At 44.2% G+C, this 23,149-nt stretch overlaps 1 protein-coding gene across 7 annotated transcripts in view; it reads left to right on the forward strand.

Moving 5' to 3' along the window:
* Positions 1–23,149, forward strand: part of DOCK3 (dedicator of cytokinesis 3) — a 463,693-nt gene that overhangs the window by 355,466 nt on the left and 85,078 nt on the right. For all 7 annotated transcript variants that reach the window (XM_061617883.1, XM_061617886.1, XM_061617884.1 and 4 more), the window contains exon 40: positions 12,891–13,032. In XM_061617883.1, coding sequence (XP_061473867.1) covers positions 12,891–13,032 — 142 coding nt within the window. The remainder of the gene's footprint in view (positions 1–12,890; positions 13,033–23,149) is intronic.

Consider the following 23,149-nt stretch of genomic DNA (forward strand, 5'->3'; position numbering starts at 1 on the left):
CTCCAGACCGGCCCTGCCTGCGGCCTGTGAAGGTTGGGTCTTCTCTCTGCTCAGAACTTCCTTTTACCTCTGTTTTTTGCTGTTTTTTCTGTTCTTTCTGCTTTCAGTCGTTCTCCTCTCCTTAATGTTAGCTATTTCTCTCTTCTGTCTCCATCCTTTACTGTTTTCTTCTCCCCTCCCGCCTTCACATCATGGGTCCGGGGCTTGGGAGGATCGTTCAGTCCAGCAGGGCAGTTTGGCACCATGTGAGGCATTCTTGAGAGCAATGGAGCAACAGCAGCAGCCACTTTTGAAGGGAGACTGACATCTTGCTCCGTGGATCTGCATTTTCGCCACACTCGTGCTGAGCGGGATCACTGGATCTGGCTCTCCCCCCTTCTGAGGAGAAGAACCAGTGAGGCGTGCTACCTGCTATGGCAGTTCACCATTGCAGCGGTTTCCCGCACTTTTTTCCTAAGCGCAGAACAGCTACAGCTGCCACTTTATGGCTTTGCCTGCCTCTTCCTCATTCTCCCGCCAAGACTATACCAGATCCCCCTCTCTTTCTACCCTAGCATCAGCTGGGGTGGCACACCCCCTGACATCAACCTGGGTGACATGCTCCCATTCCCTGTCATATTGTGTAGGGGGGGTTCAGGCAGCTCCCATGGCGTGAGACAAGGATCTCACTGGACGCAGTGGACTGATAGAGGGTGTTATGAGTAAATAGGACCGATCGGATGCTCAGACACATGCATACCCCATATATTTATTTATTTGTTTGTTTGTTTGTTAAACTTATATACCACCCGACTAGCAATAGCTCTCTGGGCAGTGAACATAGAAAATACAATAAATCACAATATGGTACAATAAAACATAAAGACAGTCTAAAATCAATTACAGCAAAATTTTAAAATTAAATTAACATTAAATTAAAATGCTTCAGAGAAAAGGAAGGTTTTAACTTGACGCCGAAAAGAAAGCAGTGTCGGCGCCAAGCACACTTCCTCGGGGAGACTGTTCCATAGTTCGGGGGCCACCACTGAGAAGGCCCTAGATCTTGTTACCATCCTCCGGGCCTCTCCATGAGTTGGAACCTGGAGGAGGGCCTTCGTAGTAGAACGTAGTGTACGGGCCGGTTCATATCGGAAGAGGCATTCCAACAGGTATCGTGGTCCCGCACCGTATAAGGCTTTATAGGTTAATACCAACACTTTGAATCTAGCCCGGAAGCATATTGGCAGCCAGTGCAAGCGGGCTAGAACAGGTGTTATATGCTCAGACCGCTTAGTTCTTGTTAGCAGTCTGGCTGCCGCATTTTGCACTAGCTGTAGCTTCCGAACTGTCTTCAGAGGTAGCCCTACGTAGAGCGCATTGCAGTAATCCAAACGCGAGGTTACCAGAGCATGTACCACTGATGTAAGGTCCTCTTTACTCAAATAGGGACGTAGCTGGGCTACCAACCGAAGTTGGTAGAACGCATTCCTTGCCACCGAGGCTACTTGAGCCTCAAGTGAGAGGGAAGAGTCTAAAAAGACTCCCAGACTACGAACCTGCTCCTTTAGGGGGAGTGTAACCCCATCCAGGACAGGGTATATATCCACCATCCGATCAGAGAAACCATCCACCAACAGCATCTCAGTCTTGTCTGGATTCAGCCTCAGTTTGTTAACTCTCATCCAGTCCATTGTCGCGGCCAGGCAACGGTTCAGCACATCGACAGCCTCACCTGAAGAAGATGAAAAGGAGAAGTAGAGCTGCGTGTCATCAGCATACTGATGACAACGCACTCCAAAACTCCTGATGACCTCCCCCAACGGCTTCATGTAAATATTAAAAAGCATGGGGGACAAAACTGACCCCTGCGGGACTCCATATTGGAGAACCCACGGTGTCGAGCAATGTTCCCCAAGCACTACCTTCTGGAGACGACCCGCCAAGTAGGAGCGGAACCACTGCCAAGCAGTACCTCCAACTCCCAACTCCGTGAGCCTCTCCAGAAGGATACCATGGTCGATGGTATCAAAAGCCGCTGAGAGATCAAGGAGGATCAACAGAGTTACACTCCCTCTGTCTTTCTCCCGACATAGGTCATCATACAGGGCGACCAAGGCTGTCTCGGTGCCAAAACCGGGCCTAAAACCCGATTGAAATGGATCTAGATAATCGGTTTCATCCAATAGCGCCTGGAGCTGGCCAGCAACCACTCGTTCCAAGACCTTGCCCAGGAATGGAACATTCGCCACTGGCCTGTAGCTGTTAAAATTGTCTGGGTCCAAGGAAGCCTTTTTCAGAAGTGGTCTCACCACTGCCTCTTTCAGACAGCCAGGGACCACTCCCTCTTGTAAAGAGGCATTTATCACTTCCTTGGCCCAGCTAACTGTTCCATCCCTGCTAGTTTTTATTAGCCAAGAGGGGCAAGGATCCAGTACCGGAGTGGTTGCACGTACCTGTCCAAGCACCTTGTCCATGTCCTCGAGCTGAACCAACTGGAACTCATCCAACAAAACATGACAAGACTGTGCTCCGGACATCTCACTAGGATCAACTGCTATAACTTGAGAGTCTAAGTCCCAGCGGATGCATGAGATCTTATTCTGGAAGTGATCAGCAAACTGATTGCAGCGGGCCACCGATGATTCCACCGTGTCCTGAGGGTTTGAATGAAGAAGCCCCCGGACAACTCGAAAGAGCTCCGCTGGGCGGCACAGAGATGATTTAATAGTGGCAGCAAAATGTTGTTTTTTCGCTGCCCTCACCGCTCCTACATACAGCTTAGTAGAAGCACTAACCAGCGCATAATTGTATCCGTCGGGAGTTCGCCTCCATTTCCGCTCAAGCCGCCTCCTATCTTGTTTCATCACTCTCAGCTCTGGAGTATACCATGGAGCTGTATGAGCTCTACACAGGAGAGGGCGCGCAGGAGCCACTATGGTCCAGGGGTTGCAGGTGCAAGGACAGTCACCCAAGCAGGTCTGTGGCCAACAGGAGGCATTGTCTAATTTGGATGATTCTCCTGAAGCTGACAGGGAAGAGGGGGAGTCATCGGGAAAGGATCTAGAGATGACCCACACGCAACCTTGTCTCTTTGCCCTAGAGGTTTTTCAATCCCTTCTTCCGAAGATGCTCAGAATGCTGCAGTTCTCAGAAACTGAGGGGGGAGGCGATGCCCATGCCCAGTCGAATTCAGTGGGAGCTAAAAAGGCTTTCTGTCGACTGGTGCAAAGCTGGTTATTGTCCTCAGGCTTTTGATGATGTGTGGGACACAGAATGGGCGTTCTCATGTATCAAAGCTGCCTACTAAATAGGCAAAGAAGCATTTTGTGTTTGCAGCAAGGATCCTAGTCTCTATCCTGGTTAGATGTTATATATATTCCCAGGATATTAAGAGGTATCCCCCTTGGGGGAGATATCCTACATGAAGGAGAAATACAAGCCAGGGCATCTGGGAGCTACAAGTTATATTTGGAGGAAATCCCACAGATCTTCTTTTGGCAGCCATTTTGTGGGATCTCACCATTTGAGCTCCTCCAGCAGTTTGTCCCAGCAGTTTGTACCCAGTTCTTGTGGAACCAGAAATCTGAGGCTGCTTCTGTTCTAAGTTTTCAGGGGACAAATTGGAATCCACACCTGATATTTTACCCCTGGCTACTTGGCTCTGGCCAGGCAGTTTTTCCGGTAAATTAAGGAACAGCCTGTGGCACCCGAGCCCTCATCCCAGTTCCTGGCCACAGGGCATAAAATAAAATAAAAATGTTCCCTTCTGCTCCTGTCAAACAGCCCACAGTGGTGGTTTATTTTCCTACACCCCTTCAGTACTGTCTGGAGAGCTGAGTGGGTTCTCTTCATGATGTTTTTGAATTGGTCTAGCTTTCCCTGGTTTCTGCCTTGATGGCTGATGTGAGGTCCCTTTACCCAGAGGTTGTCAGCTGGAACAAAGGGTGCTTATCAAGATTTTGGGGGGGGATTGGGGATGCCCAAGCTTAGGTGACAAGGTATCCTTGTGTTGTGCTTAGGTCAAGGCGTGGGGCTGTGGATATGTGTAGTGTACTCACTGGAGAAAGATTATAGATCATGTCAGATGGTGGTCATCCGAAGACCTAGTGTGTTCCCTTTATGTAGAAGGGTTACACAAAGTGACTCCCTTAAACCTAGTCAAACTTCAGGTTGGCTATGTCTGTTCCCTCCTCCCTCGGAAACATAAGGGGTGAAATATCTGGGAAGAAATCTTATGTATTTCAGGTTTGTTCCTGTGGAAACGTTAGATTTTTCTCCTCAGAACAGACAGGGACATGAGTAATCTGGGCTGAGACATTGAGCTGGTGCTCAAAAATCTGGGTGGATCCATTTTCCAGTATTGTTCAGGGTTTCCTGGGTTTTTTACACTCAGGTTTGGACAAAGAGTTTAGTGCAGCTATCCTCAGGTTCCAGGCAGCTTCCTTCAGTAGTATATTCTCTAGTCTGGGGGTTCCCTGTTGTCTTCAAACCACTTGCTCTAAGCTTTTCCTTAAAGGGGTGGTTCTCGTTTCTCCACAGACGGTTCACAGGTTTCCAACCTGGAACCTAAACTGGATGTTGTTGGCACTAGCAGGCTCACTCTTAGACCCTATGGCCACCTGCCTTCTGAACACCTTGACTTATACAACAGTATTTTGGTGGCCATCACATCAGTTTTTTATAGGTCTCAGGAGGTGGACTTGCTGTCTTTCTGCCCATCTCCTTCCTGCACTCAGGAACATAGGTGGCACCTGTTGGACGTTATTTATTTATTGCATTTGTATACCACCCCATAGCCGAAGCTCTCTGGACATTAGGGGAGCTGCACACTGGAGTTTGTAAGTCCCAAATCATCATTTGTGTCTTTCTTGGGGAACTCTAAGGGAAAGAAGGTGTTTACCTCTTCCATCTCTCGCTGGTTAAGTGTGGCCATAGCTCAGGCCTATGAGGCATTGGGTAAGGACCCTGCAGTGGGTATCACAGCACATTCTGTTAGAGGGGTGGCCACCTCTGCATCATGCAAGGGCGGTTTCCCAATCATGGATTGTAGGGGGACACGTGGGCCTCTCCACACACCCTCATCAGACATGATAAAATAGATTTCTATTCCCCAGCTGACACCATGTTTGGTAGCAAGGCTTTCCAGAAGGTGTTAAATCACTAGTTTCACACAGAGGAAGCCCACCCTGGGGATGTGGATACTGCTCTGTTATATCCCTAACCAGGAATGTCCTCCAGCCCTATCTAGCAAAAATGGAAATTTTCCTTACCGTGAATTTCTATTTGTAGATAGGGCTGGAGGACATTCCACCCACCTCTCCTTCCTCAGCTATGACCTTCTGGAGCGAGGGGTTGGGGGCTTGAGGCATTCTGCTACCGTCCTACATTTTTACACAATGTCTAGTACTGCGTGTATCTCATTTTGTGTGAAGTTTTTCTCCAGTTGTCTGTTTTTGTCTCTGGTTATTACCTTTTCCTAGTTACTACTTTGTACAGGCATCTGCTTAATAAACATCTGCATGGTTGGTGTTGATGGGGTTGAGGAGTTCTTGCTCTGTCAGCTCGGTCTGGAGGGTGGGATGACTCCTCCCCCCAGAGAGGAGACTAAGAAGTTTCTAGACCCTGCCTATCACAACCAGTAGGAAGGGCCATCCCTAACCAGGAATGTTAAGGTTGGAATTCCTATCGTTTTAGTCTGGCTGTATTTTTAATCTGAGTATATTTTTCTCAGATTCTGACTCTGGCGCCCGGGGGGAGTTCTGGGCTTCGTTGATGTGGAGTTGAGGAGTTGCTCTTGCTCTGCCAGTCGGACTGGAGAGTGGTATGACTCCTCCCCCTGGAGAGGACACAAAGGATTCTGGACCTTGCCTGTCAATCCAGTGGGAGGTGTCATTCCTAACGTAGAATATCCTCCACTGCTAATATCAAACAGAAATTAATGGTAAGTTAAATTTCTGTTCTCTCTCCAAAAAGATCAAAGACTTCATTCACCTCCCTTAGCGAGGAAGAAGGCAAGATTGAGTTGTGTGATGAAGAGTAGGTCAGACAATTCAGGACCACTAGCTTGCAGCTGAAGTTTTTCCTGTATTACTGGCTTGCTGAATCTTGAGCTATCACAAGGAGAGGAGATGCCTGCATCCCTAGGTTTTCCGCACAAAGACCCCTAAAAAGGATGTGGTGGTGGCTTAGTGGTAGAGCACCTGCCTTACAGGCAGAAACACCCAAGTTCAATCTCTAGCTAGGAAAGACTCCAATCAGAAACTCTGGGGAGCCACTGCCACCCAGTGTAGACAACAGGTAGTGAGTCCACCAGCAACCAGCAAAACCAGGCATGTCTTCACCTTGGAATATGGTGCCTCTTCTCCTTCTGGCACAGTGCCATTGCTAGGAAATCTTTCTGGCCAGGACTGCCCTCAGATATTCCAGGGCCCTTGGGCACAAGCCTGCCCTGGGCCCCTCTGCTCCCCTTCCGTGATTTGTAGCAGGATCGTTGCTGCAGATCGCACACCAAGAGCTCTGGAGCCCCCACCATTCCCTTGCTTCAACCTACCTTTCTCAGCTGTTGTGCGGTTGCATGCGGAGCGCTGCCCTTTACCAAGATGGCAGCCGAGGTTTCCCTAAGGGACTGAAGTCTCTGCAGCCATCTTGGCTCATGGCACGCATGCGTGCTATCCCTGTGCCATGAGCCAAGATGGTGTCAGAGACTTCAGCCCCTTAGGGAAACTTCAGCTGCCATCTTGGTAAAGGGCAGCGCTCCGCACGCAACCACACAACAGCCGAGAAAGGTAGGTTGAAGCAAGGGAATGGCGGGGGCTCCGGAGCTGTCAGTGTGCGATCCGCAGCAGTAATCCTGCTGTGAATCGACTAAAGGGAGCAGAGGGGGCCCTCAGGGGCCCACCTGGCCAATCTTTGGAGCCGGCCCTGTTTGTGGCTTATCCAGTCCCAAAACCAGGCCTGGACACAGAATGAAATGGATCAAAATAATCAAATGTCATCCAGGAGCACTTGCAGTTATTCCATCACAACCCTCTCCATCACATTCACCAGAAAAGGGGTATTGCTAATTGACCAGTAGTTACCACACACCATTGAGTCCAGGGTAGGTTTTCTAAGGAGTGAACGTATCACCGCCTCTTTGAGGGTGGTGAGTACTGTCCCATCATGCAGAGGTGCATTCACAACACCCTGGATACACCCGGCCACCCCTCTCTAGCTAGCTTTAAGCAGCCAGGAAGAGCAGGGTCCAGAGGGCACATGGTTGGACATAATTGCTGCAAGTATCTGTTCCTATCATCAGGCTGTATCAGCTGAAAATTACTCCATAACACTGGGACAAACATAGCATTAGAATACTGGGACAGACAGAGCAATTGGCATAATATTAAGGTTTAATCATAGCACAGGGTTGTGGGGCTCTTTTGCTCTTCCAGTCCAGTCTGGAGGTTGTGATGAGCAACCCCTCACCTTGAGGAGGCTGCCTCCAGGCAAGGGGAAGGCAAGTATTCCTGAAGGCTTGGGGAGGTCATGGAGAATGGTAATACAAGTAGGTTGTTTTCTTTCTTTAGTGAACATTTGTAATAAGACTGGGATCTTAGGGGCTGTTGTACAAATAACTTTTATAGGGAGCTACTCTGAAAACAAGTGAAAATGGAGAAGTAAGCAAAAGGCTACTAAGCCACAGTAATTAGAATGTAGGGAAAATGCTGAAAATAAGAAAAATAAAATTTATAGGGGTATTAAGGAGATTAATTATAGCAGCACTGAGCATCTATGAGTTGTTTGCTGTACAACAATTATCCCAAATTGAAATGTATAACATGTCATTGTTTATAGCATTGACTGATGTTCCTACGTGTATAGTGGGAATCTTTATTCATTCTGTAATTTCAATTTGTTGCAGTATTTCTAATGGAAGAATGGCGGGTCAGCCTGACACTTTTTAAAGTTTTTTATCTTTTATTTTTATCTTTTAAGTTACTTTATTCTCACTCTCTTATATGTGAGTGCACATATATACATGTATGTATGTTTGTATGTGTGTGTGTGTGCATAATGCATTTAATGTATTTTAATTGTATTTTATGCATTTTAATTTACTGTAATGTTTGTGTTTTTATTGTGTATTTTACTATATATGTGTGCTATTTTATTGTAGCCGCCCGAGTGCCCTATTGTAGGGTAGAAAGGCGGGACAGAAATATTTTAAATAAATAAATAAACTACCATGTAAAGGCTTGTCCTGCTCCTTTCTCTTTATGGACAGATGCTTCCAAGGAAGAACTGTAATGGAAGCCCAGGGGTATTCCCATCATGCTCCACCATCCCAGGAATCAATCCCCACCCCAGGGCAATTGATCCTGGCAATTATCCTTTGCCAAGGCTGTGTACGCTCGCAACAACCTTGCAAGGTAGTCAACTGCCACCACCCTTCTTGCTGGTTAGCCACTCTGAGCCGAAGGGGAACCCAGAGCCCAGTCACCCACCAGGGCTTCTGCAGGGCAAGAGCCAAGATACACTCCTTGCTCCTAAAAGCCTCAGGCAAAACACTCCAATTTTACGTGGTAGTTGTGATCGATGGCAAGAACTGAATTTAGGATTGGCCTCCTTGTGAAAATGAACACGCACTAGTAATAGAATTAAGTTTATTAAAGAATAAAAAATAGAAGAATAAAAGTACAAAAAGGTAAAAGAGGTGCACAAGTTTTAGCAGCAATATAACTCCTTAAAGACCACACCCAAAGGGGCAAGGTACAGCAGAATACATAAGAGAGTTCAGTAACAAAAGACAAAAATAACAAAGTCTAACTAGCCTGTTCTATACTTACAGAACTGAGAGACTTGTAGATGGTTAGTCTTCTCCCCTCAGAGAGATACGGGTCAGGATAGCTGATGGTAAGATGGATCCCAATTGGGTCATATCAGGTAGGCATGATGGAACCCAAACAAGGAACAAAACTTACATTTTCTTGCCCATACTTAGGGCAAAAGCCTTAGCAACAGCCGGAGGCAATTAACCAATCAAGGGCTTCATGATGAGGTAAAAAAACTCATAACTCACCAGCCATATGGCACATCCTCCCTAAAACTTCCCAAGGTTTATGACCTTGACGGAACCAGGCCCTTTACTGATAACAAGGTGTTAGCTGGGCCTTGTAATCATCTTCAGCTGAGGCAGTAAAACTGCCCACTCACACCTGTTAGCAAAACCAGTTGTTAACCTTTCAGGGTCCCAGGCTATCAAAAGAATATCAAAAGGAAAAACCCCACAATTCCCTGCTCTGCAGCCATCTTAGTTGCAGGCCTGGGGCATGCTAGCATGACAAGAACCACTAACTGAAGTATTTTCAGGGCCCCGGTTTAATTTGGTGGTGATTAATTTGGAAAATTAGCAGTAATAATTCCATCATTGATTTTAAGTTGATGTATGGTTTTAGAAATGAATTAATTAGCATTTCTTTAGTTGCCTTACTCATTCTTACCTTCTTTTTACTGACAAAAGTTCAATATAGTCTTCTGTATTTTAACACTGTTATTGATTGCTTACATCTTCCTAGATTAAATAAATTTGAAAGAACAAAAGTACAGTAGGGCCCCACTCATATGCCAGGTTCCGTTCCAGGCCTCTGCCGAAAAGCAAAAACCACTGGAAAGCGGGGCCCTACTCAGCTGTAGCGCGCGCGCTCCCCGCGCTACAGCTGATCGCCCCCATGGTGCCGTCGTATTAGTGGAACGCCAAAAAGCAGGGCACCGACAAGTGGGGCTCTACTGTACCAAAAATAACTGCTTCATAAACCATTTACCTTTCATATAGAGACATATACTTAAGTTATAAATAGCTTAAATTTTGCTTGTCCAGCACAAAATTGCCAACTGAGCCATTATGTAATGGTTTTTCCAGTTCATGTGTATGTGGTGACTGATGTGTGGCTTTAAATAAGATATAGTGAGAAAAAATAAGTATCTTAATAAAGATTCTATGTTTGTTACTTTTTCTCCCCAGATCAAAATGTAGATATTAAAAAGTAGAATTTATTCCTAACTACTGGGTAAATCTATAGGTTTGTGATGATTTGTGGGGAGTAATGACCTCTTTTTATGATAGGCATATTATACCAGGGATGGCTAAATGTTTTGTTTTTTTTATCATTAATTTTTATTCAAATTTTCAAAAACAAAACAAAACAAAAATAATTAAACAATAAAATAAAATGTTGACTTCCGATTTGTCGCAGATCAGTTATAGGTCTACAATATATAACAAACCTGTCTCTTAAATTATATTACAAAATCACTTTCCTCCAGTAGTTATCTTAATTAATCATCAAATCTCATAAACATTACTTTATTCTTTCCACAAAAAGTCAAAGAGAGGTTTCAATTCCTTGAGAAATATATCTATCAATTTTTCTCCAAATAAACATGTCGATTAATCCATCTCATCAAATCTGTTAGGTCCAATAATTTCAATAGCCATTCTTCCATTATCAATGTTAATTCCATCTTCAATAATCCTGTTAAGTCCAGTAATTTCAGTAGCCATTCTTCCATTATCAATATCCCATAATAATCTTGCTGTCATAGCCATAGTCATATAATAAGAGTCTGATGGGAATTTCCTTTATCACAAATATTTCCTTGCCATCAATTCTGAATGTGTTGCTGAAATATTGTTGTAAAGTCATATCTCTGTTCTTCTTTTTTACGAAATGCACTGGCACATCTCTTGAGAGTTTTTCCATTGTCACATATCTGTAATTAATTCCATAGATTTTTCTATGTCAAGCTGCATCACATCATTCCAGTCCAAAAATTTATCCAAGACATTGATAGCTTTATCTCTAATATCTTCATTAATTTCTTCAGAGACAACGTTAAATTCCAAACAGTAAATTTTATCTCTAATATCCATAAACTCCAAATCTTTTTCCAGTTCCACATTTGTTGCAATCTCCAGGGCTTGCATCTTCCCTTTAATTTTTCTTTTTTCATCTTCTAATGATTGTCCAGTTGTATCTCTGATCTCATCAACCTCCTCTCTCACAAGATCCCCTATTTCTTTAAGCTCCTGCTTCATTTTGCCAAATTCAAATTTCATCTCCTGTCTACCCTGTCTCAGGGTTTGTTTCGTTATCTCAATCTCATCCATTATTTTCTGAAGCATAGTTACTTCCAGGATCTCAGCCACTTTCTTGATTGCCATTCTTAAAACCACGAAGGAAAAAAAAAACCACTTCTTATTCCAGCAACAATTGGGTTAATATTCCAAGCCTGATGACATCACAGTGTAGACAGCACAGCCTGTCTCTTATATGTTCAGGAATGCAAAACAAATTTAGTTCACAGCATCAAAACAGTTAGTGGCATCGTGAACTAGCAGATTCGTCAAAATGAAATAGACCAAAAAAAAAATAGTTCCAGACATATAATCCAAACGTTCATAAATCAGATTTATTTATTTATTTTTCTCGGAATAGAAATCCCTCATCCGTTTGTATCTTTAAAATGCACAAATTCCAGGCCAGCTTTTTGCAGTAATAACAAAGATAAGCTTTTTCAATTTCTTTCCTCCTTAATTTCGTGAATGAAAGAGAAGAGTTATAACTCACCCAGGGATTCTTTATAGCTGATTCATTGACAAATCTCTTTTTGCTGCAACAATTTAAACCAGATGATAAAAATAGAAAGAAGGATGCTTGCCTGTTAAAATCCGTTTTCCTTTGAAGAAAAGATAAACGTGTTGCTTAATCAGTTAGAGCTTGTTTGGAAGTCCGTCTGGCACTGCTGGCTGAACCTTCTCTCATAAACTAATGAAATCCAGTCCTCCCAACAAACACAGGCTTTTGTGGTTAATCTCTACATTTCTCCCTGCCCGGGAGAGAGTCTTTACCAGTAAAAAAAAAACGTTCTGACTGATTTTAAAACTGAAAAAGCTTCCTCTGAGACGAGAGCTCGTCTCAAAGCCAGGCACAGGCGAAGTCACCCTTCCCGGAAGTCCAGGGATGGCTAAATGTTTTGGATCTGAGGGCCGCATTGCCACCTTCCAACCCCTCTGGAGCCCACATGCCAGTTCTGGGTGTGCCCACCACACAGCTGACATGCACATGAACGTCAAAGCACACACATATATCATGCACACCAAGTAACACAGACAGACAGACACAGATAGACACATGATTCAGACTGCCCCCTTGCCCTCTCTGCCCATCCAAGGACTAGAAGCAGATCATCCGTCGTCCTGCTCATGAGATGATTGGTCTGGTGACCAGGGGTGGGGAGTGAGCAATCTGCATTCCAGTCACACTGTTTCTCCAGGAAGTGCTTGCCAAGCACTGTGGAAGTACTCTACAATGAGGCAGTGGCAGCAAATTGGATCGGTGTTGCTTTTTTAAATCACCATTGCTGTTGCCACATGAGTGTTCTTCGGGGCCACAGAAAAAGGATTAGCAACCAGATATAGTCTACAGATTAGTCACTCCTGCATGATACACATGTACTAGTTTCCTTGACTACTTTATATTTGTGTCACTTTATGTGAATCTTACCATGTGAGGCTGTTGATGGAAGGCATTTGCATCTTGCAAGTCCACGTTGGTGTTGTGAAGATTGTTGTTTTAGCCATGCTATTTTAGTTACTCTCACTGAATTGTGTAGTAGATTTTTTTTGTGGATGTTCAATTTAATCATTTTATTGATTGTAACCCACCCTGAGATCAGTGATAATGGAAAGACAGCCTAGAAATGCTTTAAATAATACTATTTTAAGATTTTTCTGGGTCACATAATGTTTTGATTTAACAATAACATACGAAAGACTTGTTTTCAAATAATTTTCTGTTACCTACAATATGGAGAAAGCTAAACTGACATATTAGGAATTTATTGGCTTCCGCACTTCTTTCTTTTCTTTTCAGAATAAAGAGTATGTTTGTCGAGGCCATGACTATGAGAGACTGGAGGCTTTTCAACAAAGAATGCTGAGTGAGTTCCCACAGGCCATTGCAATGCAACATCCAAACCACCCAGATGACAGCATCTTGCAATGTGATGCCCAGTGTATCCTTTATTAAAGTTTCAGTATGCTATTAATAAAGCATCTACAAGAATGGAAAGAATTTCATAGAACATCAGAATGTTTATCTTTTTCATTTTTAAAATGTTTAGAACATTAATTTCAGAAGTACCACTTTTTGCTCAAAAGCAAATTGAAAATGAAAGAAATTATTACAGAGTAGTGAGAGAAAGCCTTGTGTGCCAAAGCTGTGTGTGTGTTTTGTAACTTTCTGAGAGAATATTTTATTGTTATTATTTATTTGATTTATTATTTGATTTATATTCCGCCCTTCCTCCCAGCCTGTTGGCTATAGAAGACATTCTGTTGTAGGGATGATGCCTTCCACTGGATTGGCAGGTAGGGTCCAGAATCCTTTGCCTCCTCTCCAGGGAGAGGAGTCACCTTGCTCTCCAGTCTGACCTACCTGTGGTCAGTGACAGTTGGGATCCTTTACGGTACTAAATAACCTTGAGTTTATCTTACATTCCTTTGCCTTGTGAGTTTGTTCTCTCCTTTTGTGTTGCTGTGTTTTTTATTCAGTTCCTTCCTTGTTCTTTTTACCTCGTTTATGTGAGTTGGTGTGGTTGAACCCAGAGAAGGGATATTTGGTGGAGGGAGCCTTATTGCAGTAGTGTGTGTGTTTGGTGTTCCCTTCCCTATTCAATATTTTTCTTTGTATTTTACTTATTTGGCCTTATGTGTTCTGGGACCACTCCAGTGCTAGAGATTCATCATGGAGAAGAGCTTGCTCTCTCCATCTCAAACCCTCACTCATCTGGGGGTGCAACTCAACACAAGTCTGTTCCAGATGTGTCTCATGCTGGAGAGAGTGGAGATAGTCACCATTACTGTATCGCAAATGAGGTCTTCACACCAAATGGACTTGATATCCTTGGTGTGCCTTCAGGGCCTTCTGGTGTCTGCCTATGATGTAGTTCACTGGGTTCAATTCCATTCATGCAGTCTCCAGCATTTCCTGTTACCCTTTCAGGAATAGACAGCAGCTTGTTCAGTAGCTTTTTCTCCTGTGCATGAAAAGATGACCTCAGGTGGTGGGTAGCTAGCTCCACCTAGCGACTGAAAACAGAAAGAGTGCTGTTCAATTTTGTAGGGACTTCCTGTGGCTCCTTATCTCAGTTCTTTCTGCCTTCACCAAAGACGGTTGACTTTGCTCTCTGCTCTCTTGGTTCAGGCCTGTATATATGTTTGTTTGTCTTTAGTTGTTATTCCTCTTGGGTCGATTTGATCCTTTCTCCCATTCCTGTGGGCATTCAAGAACACACACACACACATTTTTCTACACACACACACATATTATACAGCCACTAGAATGGCTGTATACTATAGCCAGTGTGGGTTTTTCACATTCCACAATGTTAAATTGAAAATACCCCCCATGCTATTCTGATGCTTCCCATAAGCTCATTTCAGAACAAAACCTTACAAAACTTAGAGTTCTGAACTCAGAAATGCTTGCTTAACAACCCTTTCAATTTTCATGGCGATACACAAAAGAGTCAGAGAGAATAGAGAGTTCAAAGTCTAAAAAGAGAGAAAAAAAACCCAGAGCCCTTTTGGACTTTTTTCTGCCAGAGTTCTCATAATCTGTTGAAATTCATTAAAAATCACCCATATTCACAGAGTACCTGTAATCCTAATACTGACCTTGCCCCATACTCTGACCTTCATCTTCTGCAGTTTAAAAGTTTAAAAAATGCCTGGCTGATTTTTAATTAATTTAATAAATTTTGGCTGGCAGCCTACGATAACACGGGGCATGCTCAGTAAGAACCAACTGTCAGAATTCTAAAAGCCAGACTCACAGCTGCTTGGCTTGCCTAATCGGGGCCACACCCATACCAGATTTTGATTTCACTTGAGACAGTCATGGCTTCCCTCAGAGAATCCTGGGAAGTGTAGTTTGTGAAGGGTGCTGAGAGGAGACTCCTGTTCCACTGAGACAGCTCCAGCGGCCAGACTGGTTTAATAGTCAGCCACTCTGATTGAAGGTCTGTGAGGGGAACAGGGCGTCTCCTAGAAACTCTCAGCACCCTTCACTAACTACACTTCCCAGGATTCTTTGAGAGAAGCCATGACTGTGTAAAGTGAAATAAAGGTCTGGTGTGGATGTGGCCAGGGACAGCTTTGGTTTAAATTTGGGTGGGAGGCTCCATGTTCCTGCTGTAGAATAAAATGGTGGGGGAAAGCCTGAAAAAGAATGATACTGTTCAGAATGTTTTCCTTTTGGAAAGGAAAGGGGCTTCCCTTCTGCCCAGTGCTCACCCACCCAATCTCCTCCCCCTCCCTGCCCCTTCCCTGGGTCAGTGTTGGTCTATCACCTGGGAGACCAGGGTTTGAATCCCCACACAGCCATGAAACTGACTGGGTGACCTAGGGCCAGTCATTGCCTCTGAGCCTCAGAGGAAGGCAATGGTGAAACCACCTCTGAATACCGTTTACCATGAAAACCCTATTCAAAGGGTCGCATCGACTTGAAGGCAGTCCATTTCCATTTTCAAACATGATTGCATAGAAATAAATCCCATTGAACTCAAAAAGTATGCAAATGATCAAACCCTCCCTCCCTTCTCCTCCCTCCTATCTCCTCCCTCTTGCCCCTTACCTCCGCCTTCCTTTGCCCCTCCCTCCCCATCCCCTCCTTCCTCCTCTTCCTCCTCCCCATAGTCAGTTTTACCTATCTTAAGCATGATTGCACGGAAGTAAATACCATTGCACTCTATAAGCATGCAAATAATCAAACCTGCCCTCCCCTCCCCCTTCCTTTGCCCTCCTCCAATACACTCCTTGCCCTTCTCCTCCCCCATGGTCAGTTTTTCCCATCCTAACAAAGATTGCATAGGAGTAAATCCCATTGAACTCAATAATCATGCAAATGATCAGACCTACTTTTCTCCTTCCCCTCTCCTCTCCCTTCCTCCTCCCCTCCCCTCTTCCTTCTTCCTCCTCCCCTGCCCACTCCAGCCCGCCCTCCCGCCCTCCCCCCCGGTCAGTTTTACCTATCCTAAGCATGATTGCACGGGAGTAAATTGCACTGAATTCAACAAACATGCAAGTGATCAAACCTGTCCTCCACCCCTCCCCCTCCTGCCTGCTCCCCTCCCAGTCCTCCCCTCTGCGTTTCCTCCCCTCCCTCCCTCCCCTCCCCATCCTCTCCCCATCCTCTGTGGTCAGTTTCACCTATCCTAAGCATGATTGCAGGGGAGTAAATCCCATTGAACTCAGTAAGCATGCAAATGATCAATCCATTCTCAGCAAACTTGCACAGGATCCCATTTCTTACCTCCCGGATTAAAAAGCAGGGAAATTCACTAATAGGCAAAATACCTTGCAGTTTAAGAATGTACCTATAGCCCACAGCTATTTCTATCAAACTTTAAAAAGCAGGGAAATTGGGCAGCTATAGTGAATGCACCAGGGGAGCAGGAGACCTGAACTCCGCTCTGAGATATTGTACTGCCCTACAAATTGGTCAAAATGCAAACACCATTTGGGTTGGTCTTTCACAGTCCAATCCACTTCCTGTGTAGCTTGGAAGAATTTGGTAACATTTGCCTCTGAGCATATGGTGAGTGGTGGCAACACCTGCAATCAGCCCAAATAATAGAAAGAAAACATGTGCTGTGCTGATCTTGTTTTAGCAGGGAGGAAGCAACGTTATTAAGACAGTTGATATAGTTCAGATGGTCTCTTTGAATATGTCTGATTTCCTTTGCAATTTTAGTGAAGTTTCCTATAGGAAATCATTTTCTCTTTTTCTATTTCTGTGAATATGTGAAGTACAGCAACACTTTGCAAAATTTACACTAAAAAAACTCCAAACATAATTGTGGAATAATGGCACTGACTTCTGCAGAATAGTCTCCAGTGGACCTCAGGAGTGTCTCAATTTGCACAAGATAAAACAGTGGGAGGTGAAATATATTCTAGCAGAATGCTAGGTGTGCTCTATGTTTTTAATTGACCGCGCCCACTTTGCCTTTAATGAAGTGGTTTAAACATAGCAGGCTGAAAATACGCATCCTCTTTTTTCCAACAGCTAGTCATTGCTGAAGTAGCAACATATTGGAATCAGTCTGATTTTACATCAAACTGCAGTTTCAGATTCAACTGTTAATGCACCCAAAATAGAAATAGAACATAACCTCCAATTTGAAACACAAAAAATGCTGTCTTCACCATCATATGACACTGACCAATAAAAAGTCTTTGAAATTAATAAAAATAATTTTGACACAGATATCTAGGATGAATAATGAGGGAAATAAACTTTTCTAGTTTAGATTCTCTGTAGAAACATTAGTAACACAGGAAAGAAGCAAAGAAGGACACCAACAAACATACAAAAATATAATTATCTTTCGAGATGGCAGGTGTTGCCACCACTCATCATATGCTCAGAGGCACATGTTACCAAATTCTTATATATAAGAGGAGCAGTGGACCATGACATTTAGGCTGTGAGGGAGGGAGACCCCCCCAAAACCAAACTGAATAGGCTGTGAGGGAGACCCCCCCTAAAACCAAACCAATTTTTTTACACACCAGCAGGCGCACGGAAGAGGCTTGCCCACCTAAAAAGCCAGGCATCGGCTTTCCTTTTCTCCCCCCCCCCACTTCAACCAAGGCCACAGCAAGCGCACGGGAGTGTCCCTTGTCCACCAACAGCTATCTGGCTGCCTACCCCATGTCACCTCCTTGCCACCAGAGCCATTCGCGGCCACCTAGTCACTACATTGCCAAATCTGCCTTCCTTCCCTCCATCATCCATCCTCACAGTAGGCCGCAGTAGGCCTAATGAAGGCTGCCAAGCCGCTACATTTCTGCATCTGCCTTCCTTCCCCCCTCCCATCGTCCATCATCACAGCAGGCCTGTGAGTAGGCCGCAATAGGCCCGATGAAGGCCGCTACAGGCGCAACAGAGCCATTTGCGGCTGCCAACTGCTGCCTCGCTGCTTCTACCCCCCCCATCGCCCATCCTTGGCGTAGGCTGCAGTAGGCCCAATGGAGCCTTTCGCAGCCACAAACAGCCCACTCACCATCAAGGCAGGCCCAACTCAGCCTGCCATTTGGCCTCCTGCTTCCATACAGGCCCACAGCTTCAGCTACAGGCCTCCATTTTAAGACTGCCCCGTACATTGCTCCCATGGGGAAGGCAACAACAGAATCAGCGGTTCCCACCAAGAAGGCCAAACCACTCCTGCCAGTCACAGACTGCCAGACACCAGAGACAGCTGCTGAGTCAACAGTAGCCCGCCCCTCCACGAGCAGGCAGGAGGTTGCTGAGACATGTATTCAACTGGGCAGGGTGACTTCAGAGGAATCTTCTTCGGAAGCGAATTGGCAGGATGGTGATGTATGCCAGGATGATGGCAATAGATGTACAGTGGCCATGCAAGATATCCACAGCTCTGCTTGCAGACTGCAAGAGACCAGGAACCTCTCTCTGAGGAGGAAGGGGGAGCAACCTAAATTTTAAACTGCATTTTCTCCACCACATCTTTTCCTGAGGACTTCTCAGGATTTCAGGAGGCTCCCAGTCGACTCACATCCCTGCAGGAGTCTGAACAGGGGGGAGCATCCATCATGTGGCCATGCTCACCAACTGCAACTGCAGTTTCATCCCTGATGCTATAACAATTGAAAGAACAACTGAGAGAATCCTAGCTAGTAGATTTGGCCAGAGACTTGTCAGCTTCAGCAGTCTCTTCAATATGCCCTGGAGAAGATAGGGGAGCTGCTAGACCCTCCTCCCAGAACCAGGGAGGGCTCAGTACATTCAGGCTTCTGACCTGCTGCATGCATTTGCAGCTTCAAGACCACCACCAACCATATGCACATCACCGGATCCTCACGCAGCTCCTCAAGGCAGATACAATGGCTATGTGGAAGACCAGAGCACAAATCCAGACAATAACTCGATTGTTCCGGATGAGGAAGAGTGGAGCTGGTATTTGGAACCCAAAGAGGTTTCTACCAACAGGATCGTCCAAGAAGCCCACTTTCTTCTCCTGTGCGATGCAATGGGAGCACCGAGTTAGAATTCCCCAGAAGATTCTCCACCCAAGATGCATCTAAGGTTTCCATCATGTGTCAGGACCAATAACCTCAATATAGGGTGCTGAAACTCCCGTCCTTAATCGAATCAGGATTCAACGTCCCTTTGCAGTTTAAGAAATCGTTTTGACAACCAATAAATATTATACCCTGCAGCTACAGCTTATGGATCAGCTGAAAGCCCCACTAGGGGATACTCCCATAGTAAATTGTTAAGCCCGTCCTTGAACCCAAAGGACTCAGTTGCCCATCTCAAGGACCATACAGAACGCAAGATGGATCAGGGCCTCAGAAGAACCCATGAGGCTAGCGTGTTATCAATTGGGGCAGTATCATCCTCCTTCGCATTTGCTAGGGTTCGCTCCTCGGGTGGAAAGATGTACGGGATGGCCCATAGCAGGACCCAGCTCAAGTCCACAAGTCCCTGCTGAAAATCTCCTAGGCAATGACCTTCATGACTGGTGTATCGATGGATGCCACGTAATTTGCAACATGGTCACTGGCTACAGGCCATCAGGAAGGGCTAAGGAGGGCTGACCCAGCCACCCCTTCTGGGATAGATAGAGCAGCTAGGTCAGGGGCCAACAGCAGTTCTGCAAGAGGACTGGATTGGGTTCCTATCACATGGAAACAAATACCAATTCTGGCGCCAGCACCACTCCGATGGGAGGTCGCCTCCACTGGTTCGCCCTTCGATGGAGGGACATATCATCGGATCAATGGGTGCAGCAGACCCTCCGGCATGGGCTACGTCTTGAATTCACATCCTCGCCTCACGCAAGTTTCTTTTTTTTTTTTTCAATAATTTTTATTCAGATTTTCATAAAACATACAAGACAAAATCATAAAACATTCAAAGACAAAAAACAAAATCAAAAATAGTTAAACAAAAAGAAAAAAAGAAAAAAAAAACAAAAATAAAAAATAAAGAGTAAAATATTGACTTCCCATTTGTCAAAGATCAAATCAGTTATAAGTCTATAATATATAACAATCCTGTCTCTTAAGTCATATTATAAAATCACTTTCCTCCAGTAGTTATCTTACTTAATCATCAAATCTCATAAACATTACTTTATTCTTTCCACAAAAAGTCAAAGAGAGGTTTCAATTCTTTAAGAAATATATCTATCAATTTTTTTTTCCAGATAAGCATATCGATTAATCCATCTCATTACTAATTATGATAATCTTATTGTCATAACCATAGTCAAAATAAACATTTCAATTAATCCATCACATCAGAATCTGTTAGGTTCAATAATTTCAGTAGCCATTGTTCTATTATCTCTATTAGTTCCATTTTCCATCTTCCATCTTCAGTAGTCTTGTTAAGTCCAGTAATTTCAATATCCAATCTTCCATTATCAGTATTCCATAATAATCTTGCTGTCAAAGCCATAGTCATATAGTAAGAGTCTGATGGGGATTACCTCTATCCCAAATATTTTCTTGCCATCCATTCTGAATAGGTTGCTGAAATACTGCTGTAAAATCATATCTCTGTTCTTTTTTTCAAAATACACTGGGTCATCTCTTAAAAGTTTTTCCATTGTCACATGGCTGCAGTTAATTCCATAGATTTTCTCTATATTGGGCTCCATCACATCATTCCAGTCCAGAAGATTATCCATGCCATTGATAACTTTATCTCTAGAATCTTCATTCATTTCTTCAGAGATAACATTGAGTTCCAAACAATAGATTTTATTTCTAAAGTCCATAGACTCCAAATCTTGTTCCTGTTCCACGTTGGTTCCAATCTCCGGGATCTCCTCTCTCACAGGGACCCCTATTCCAGTCTCCAGGGTCACCTCTCTCACAGGGACCCCTGTTCCAATCTCCGGGGTCTCCTCTCTCACAGGGACCCCTTCCAGGGTCACCTCTCTCACAGGGACCCTTATATCTTTAATCTCCTGCTTCATTTTACTCAATTCAATTTTCATTATCTCAATCTCATCCATTATTTTCTGAAACATAGTTATTTCCAGATTTTCAGCCACTTTCTTAATTGCCATTTTAAAAGAAAAATATAGGAAAACCACTTCTTATTTCAGCAACAATTGGGTTAATACTCCAAACTTGGTGACATCACAGTATAAACAGAGCAGACAGCCTTATCTCTCCAATAGTTAAGTAAACAAAATGCAGTTCCCAGGATCGAAACAATTAATGGCAATCGTCAAGAAACAGATTCGTCAAAATAAAATAGACCAAAAAGAGAGTAGTCTCAAAACAGTATAATATTTTTCAAAATAAAAATCTGGAATAGAAATCCCTCTTCTGTGTATATCTTTAGAATGCAAATCCAGGACAGCTTTTTGCAACAAAAACAGAGATAAGCTATTAATTAGTGCGTAGCAGAGAGAAGTTATGGCTCCCCAGTGAGATGTCAAAAACTGATCAATCTGGCAAATCTCTTTTAAACAGCAACAATTTAAGTCAAGTAAAAGAAAAATATAGAAAGAAGGGTGCTTGCCTGTTAGTGCGTTCTCTCTTAGAAGATAAGGTGAACGTTCGCTTTATCAGATAGAGCTTGCTGTTAAAAATCCGTCCCACCTTCGTCGGCTGGACCTCGTCCCATAAATTAATGAGATCTGGTCGTCCCAACAAAAATAGGCTTTGAGGTTAATCTCTTCGTTTCTCCCTACCCGGGAGAAGTTTAATCAGTCAAAAAAAAAAGAAAAAACTGACTGATATATCTGAATAAGCTTCTTTTGAGGCAGGAGCCCGTCTCAAAAGCAGGCACAGGCTAAGTCACCCTTCCCGGAAGTCCATGCCTCACGCAAGTTTCATACAGTCTCCCAGCTTGACATCTCCACACAAAAGGGAGAGGATCCACCAGGCAATCTCTCACCTACTGCAGATAGCAGTAATAGAACCTGTTTCCACAGGAGAGAGATTTTCAGGAAACTACTCACTCTTCATTACAGTTGGGAGAAAAGATGGTTTGTTCAGAGTGGTACTCGACCTGCAGAACCTGAACGAGTACTTCACATGCCACAAGTTTTGCATGGACAACTTTACCTCACCTCAATAGACTTGAATGAGGCATACCTGCATACCCCTACTTTTCCACATCACTGGTGCTACCTCAGGTTTGCGGTAGGGGGAGACCATTTCCAATACAGGCCCAGGCCCTTCGGTCTGTCATCCACCCCCAGGGTCTTCACAAAGTCATGATGACCCTGATGGCATGCCTCAGGATGCAGGGAGTACACATATTTCCCTACCTGGAAGATTTTCTAATTCGATCCCCATTGATTCACAAATCATGGGAGGATCTACACATCATCTTAGCCTGTCTGAAGGACTATGGCCTTATCAATCATGCCAAGAGCCAGTTGTTCCCATCTCTTTGCCTAGTGCATGGAGTTATTAGACTGGCAGGACCTGATAAACTGCATTCTAGAGTATTGAAGGAACTGGCTGAAGAACTCTCAGAACTGCTGTCTATTATCTTTGTGAAATCATGGAGGACTGGTGAAGGGCTGGATGACTGGAGGAGAGCTAATGTTGTCCCTATGTTCAAAAAAGGCAAAAAGGAGGAACCGGGGAACTACAGACCAGTCAGTCTAACATTAATCCCTGGAAAAACTCTGGAGCAGATTATAAAGCAGTCAATCTGTAAGCACCTTGAAAATAATGTAGTGATTACTAGGAGCCAACATGGATTTATGAAGAACAAATCCTGCCAAACCAATCTTATCTCATTTTTTGATCGGGTAACCTCCCTTGTAGACTGTGGGAATGCTGTGGACATAATATACCTCGACTTCAGCAAAGCTTTTGACAAAGTGCCCCATGATATTCTGATTAGCAAGCTAGCTAAATGTGGGCTGGATGGAACAACTATCAGGTGGATGCACAGTTGGCTCCAGAACCATACTCAAAGAGTGTTTATCAATGGTTCCTTCTCAAACTGGGCAGACGTAATGAGTGGGGTACCACAGGGCTCGGTCCTGGGCCCAGTGCTCTTCAACATTTTTATTAACGACTTGGAGGAGGAGGTACAGAGCATGCTTATCAAATTTGCAGATGATA

Source organism: Rhineura floridana, chromosome 3, assembly GCF_030035675.1.
Source record: "Rhineura floridana isolate rRhiFlo1 chromosome 3, rRhiFlo1.hap2, whole genome shotgun sequence".
Classification (NCBI taxonomy): Eukaryota; Metazoa; Chordata; class Lepidosauria; order Squamata; family Rhineuridae; genus Rhineura; species Rhineura floridana.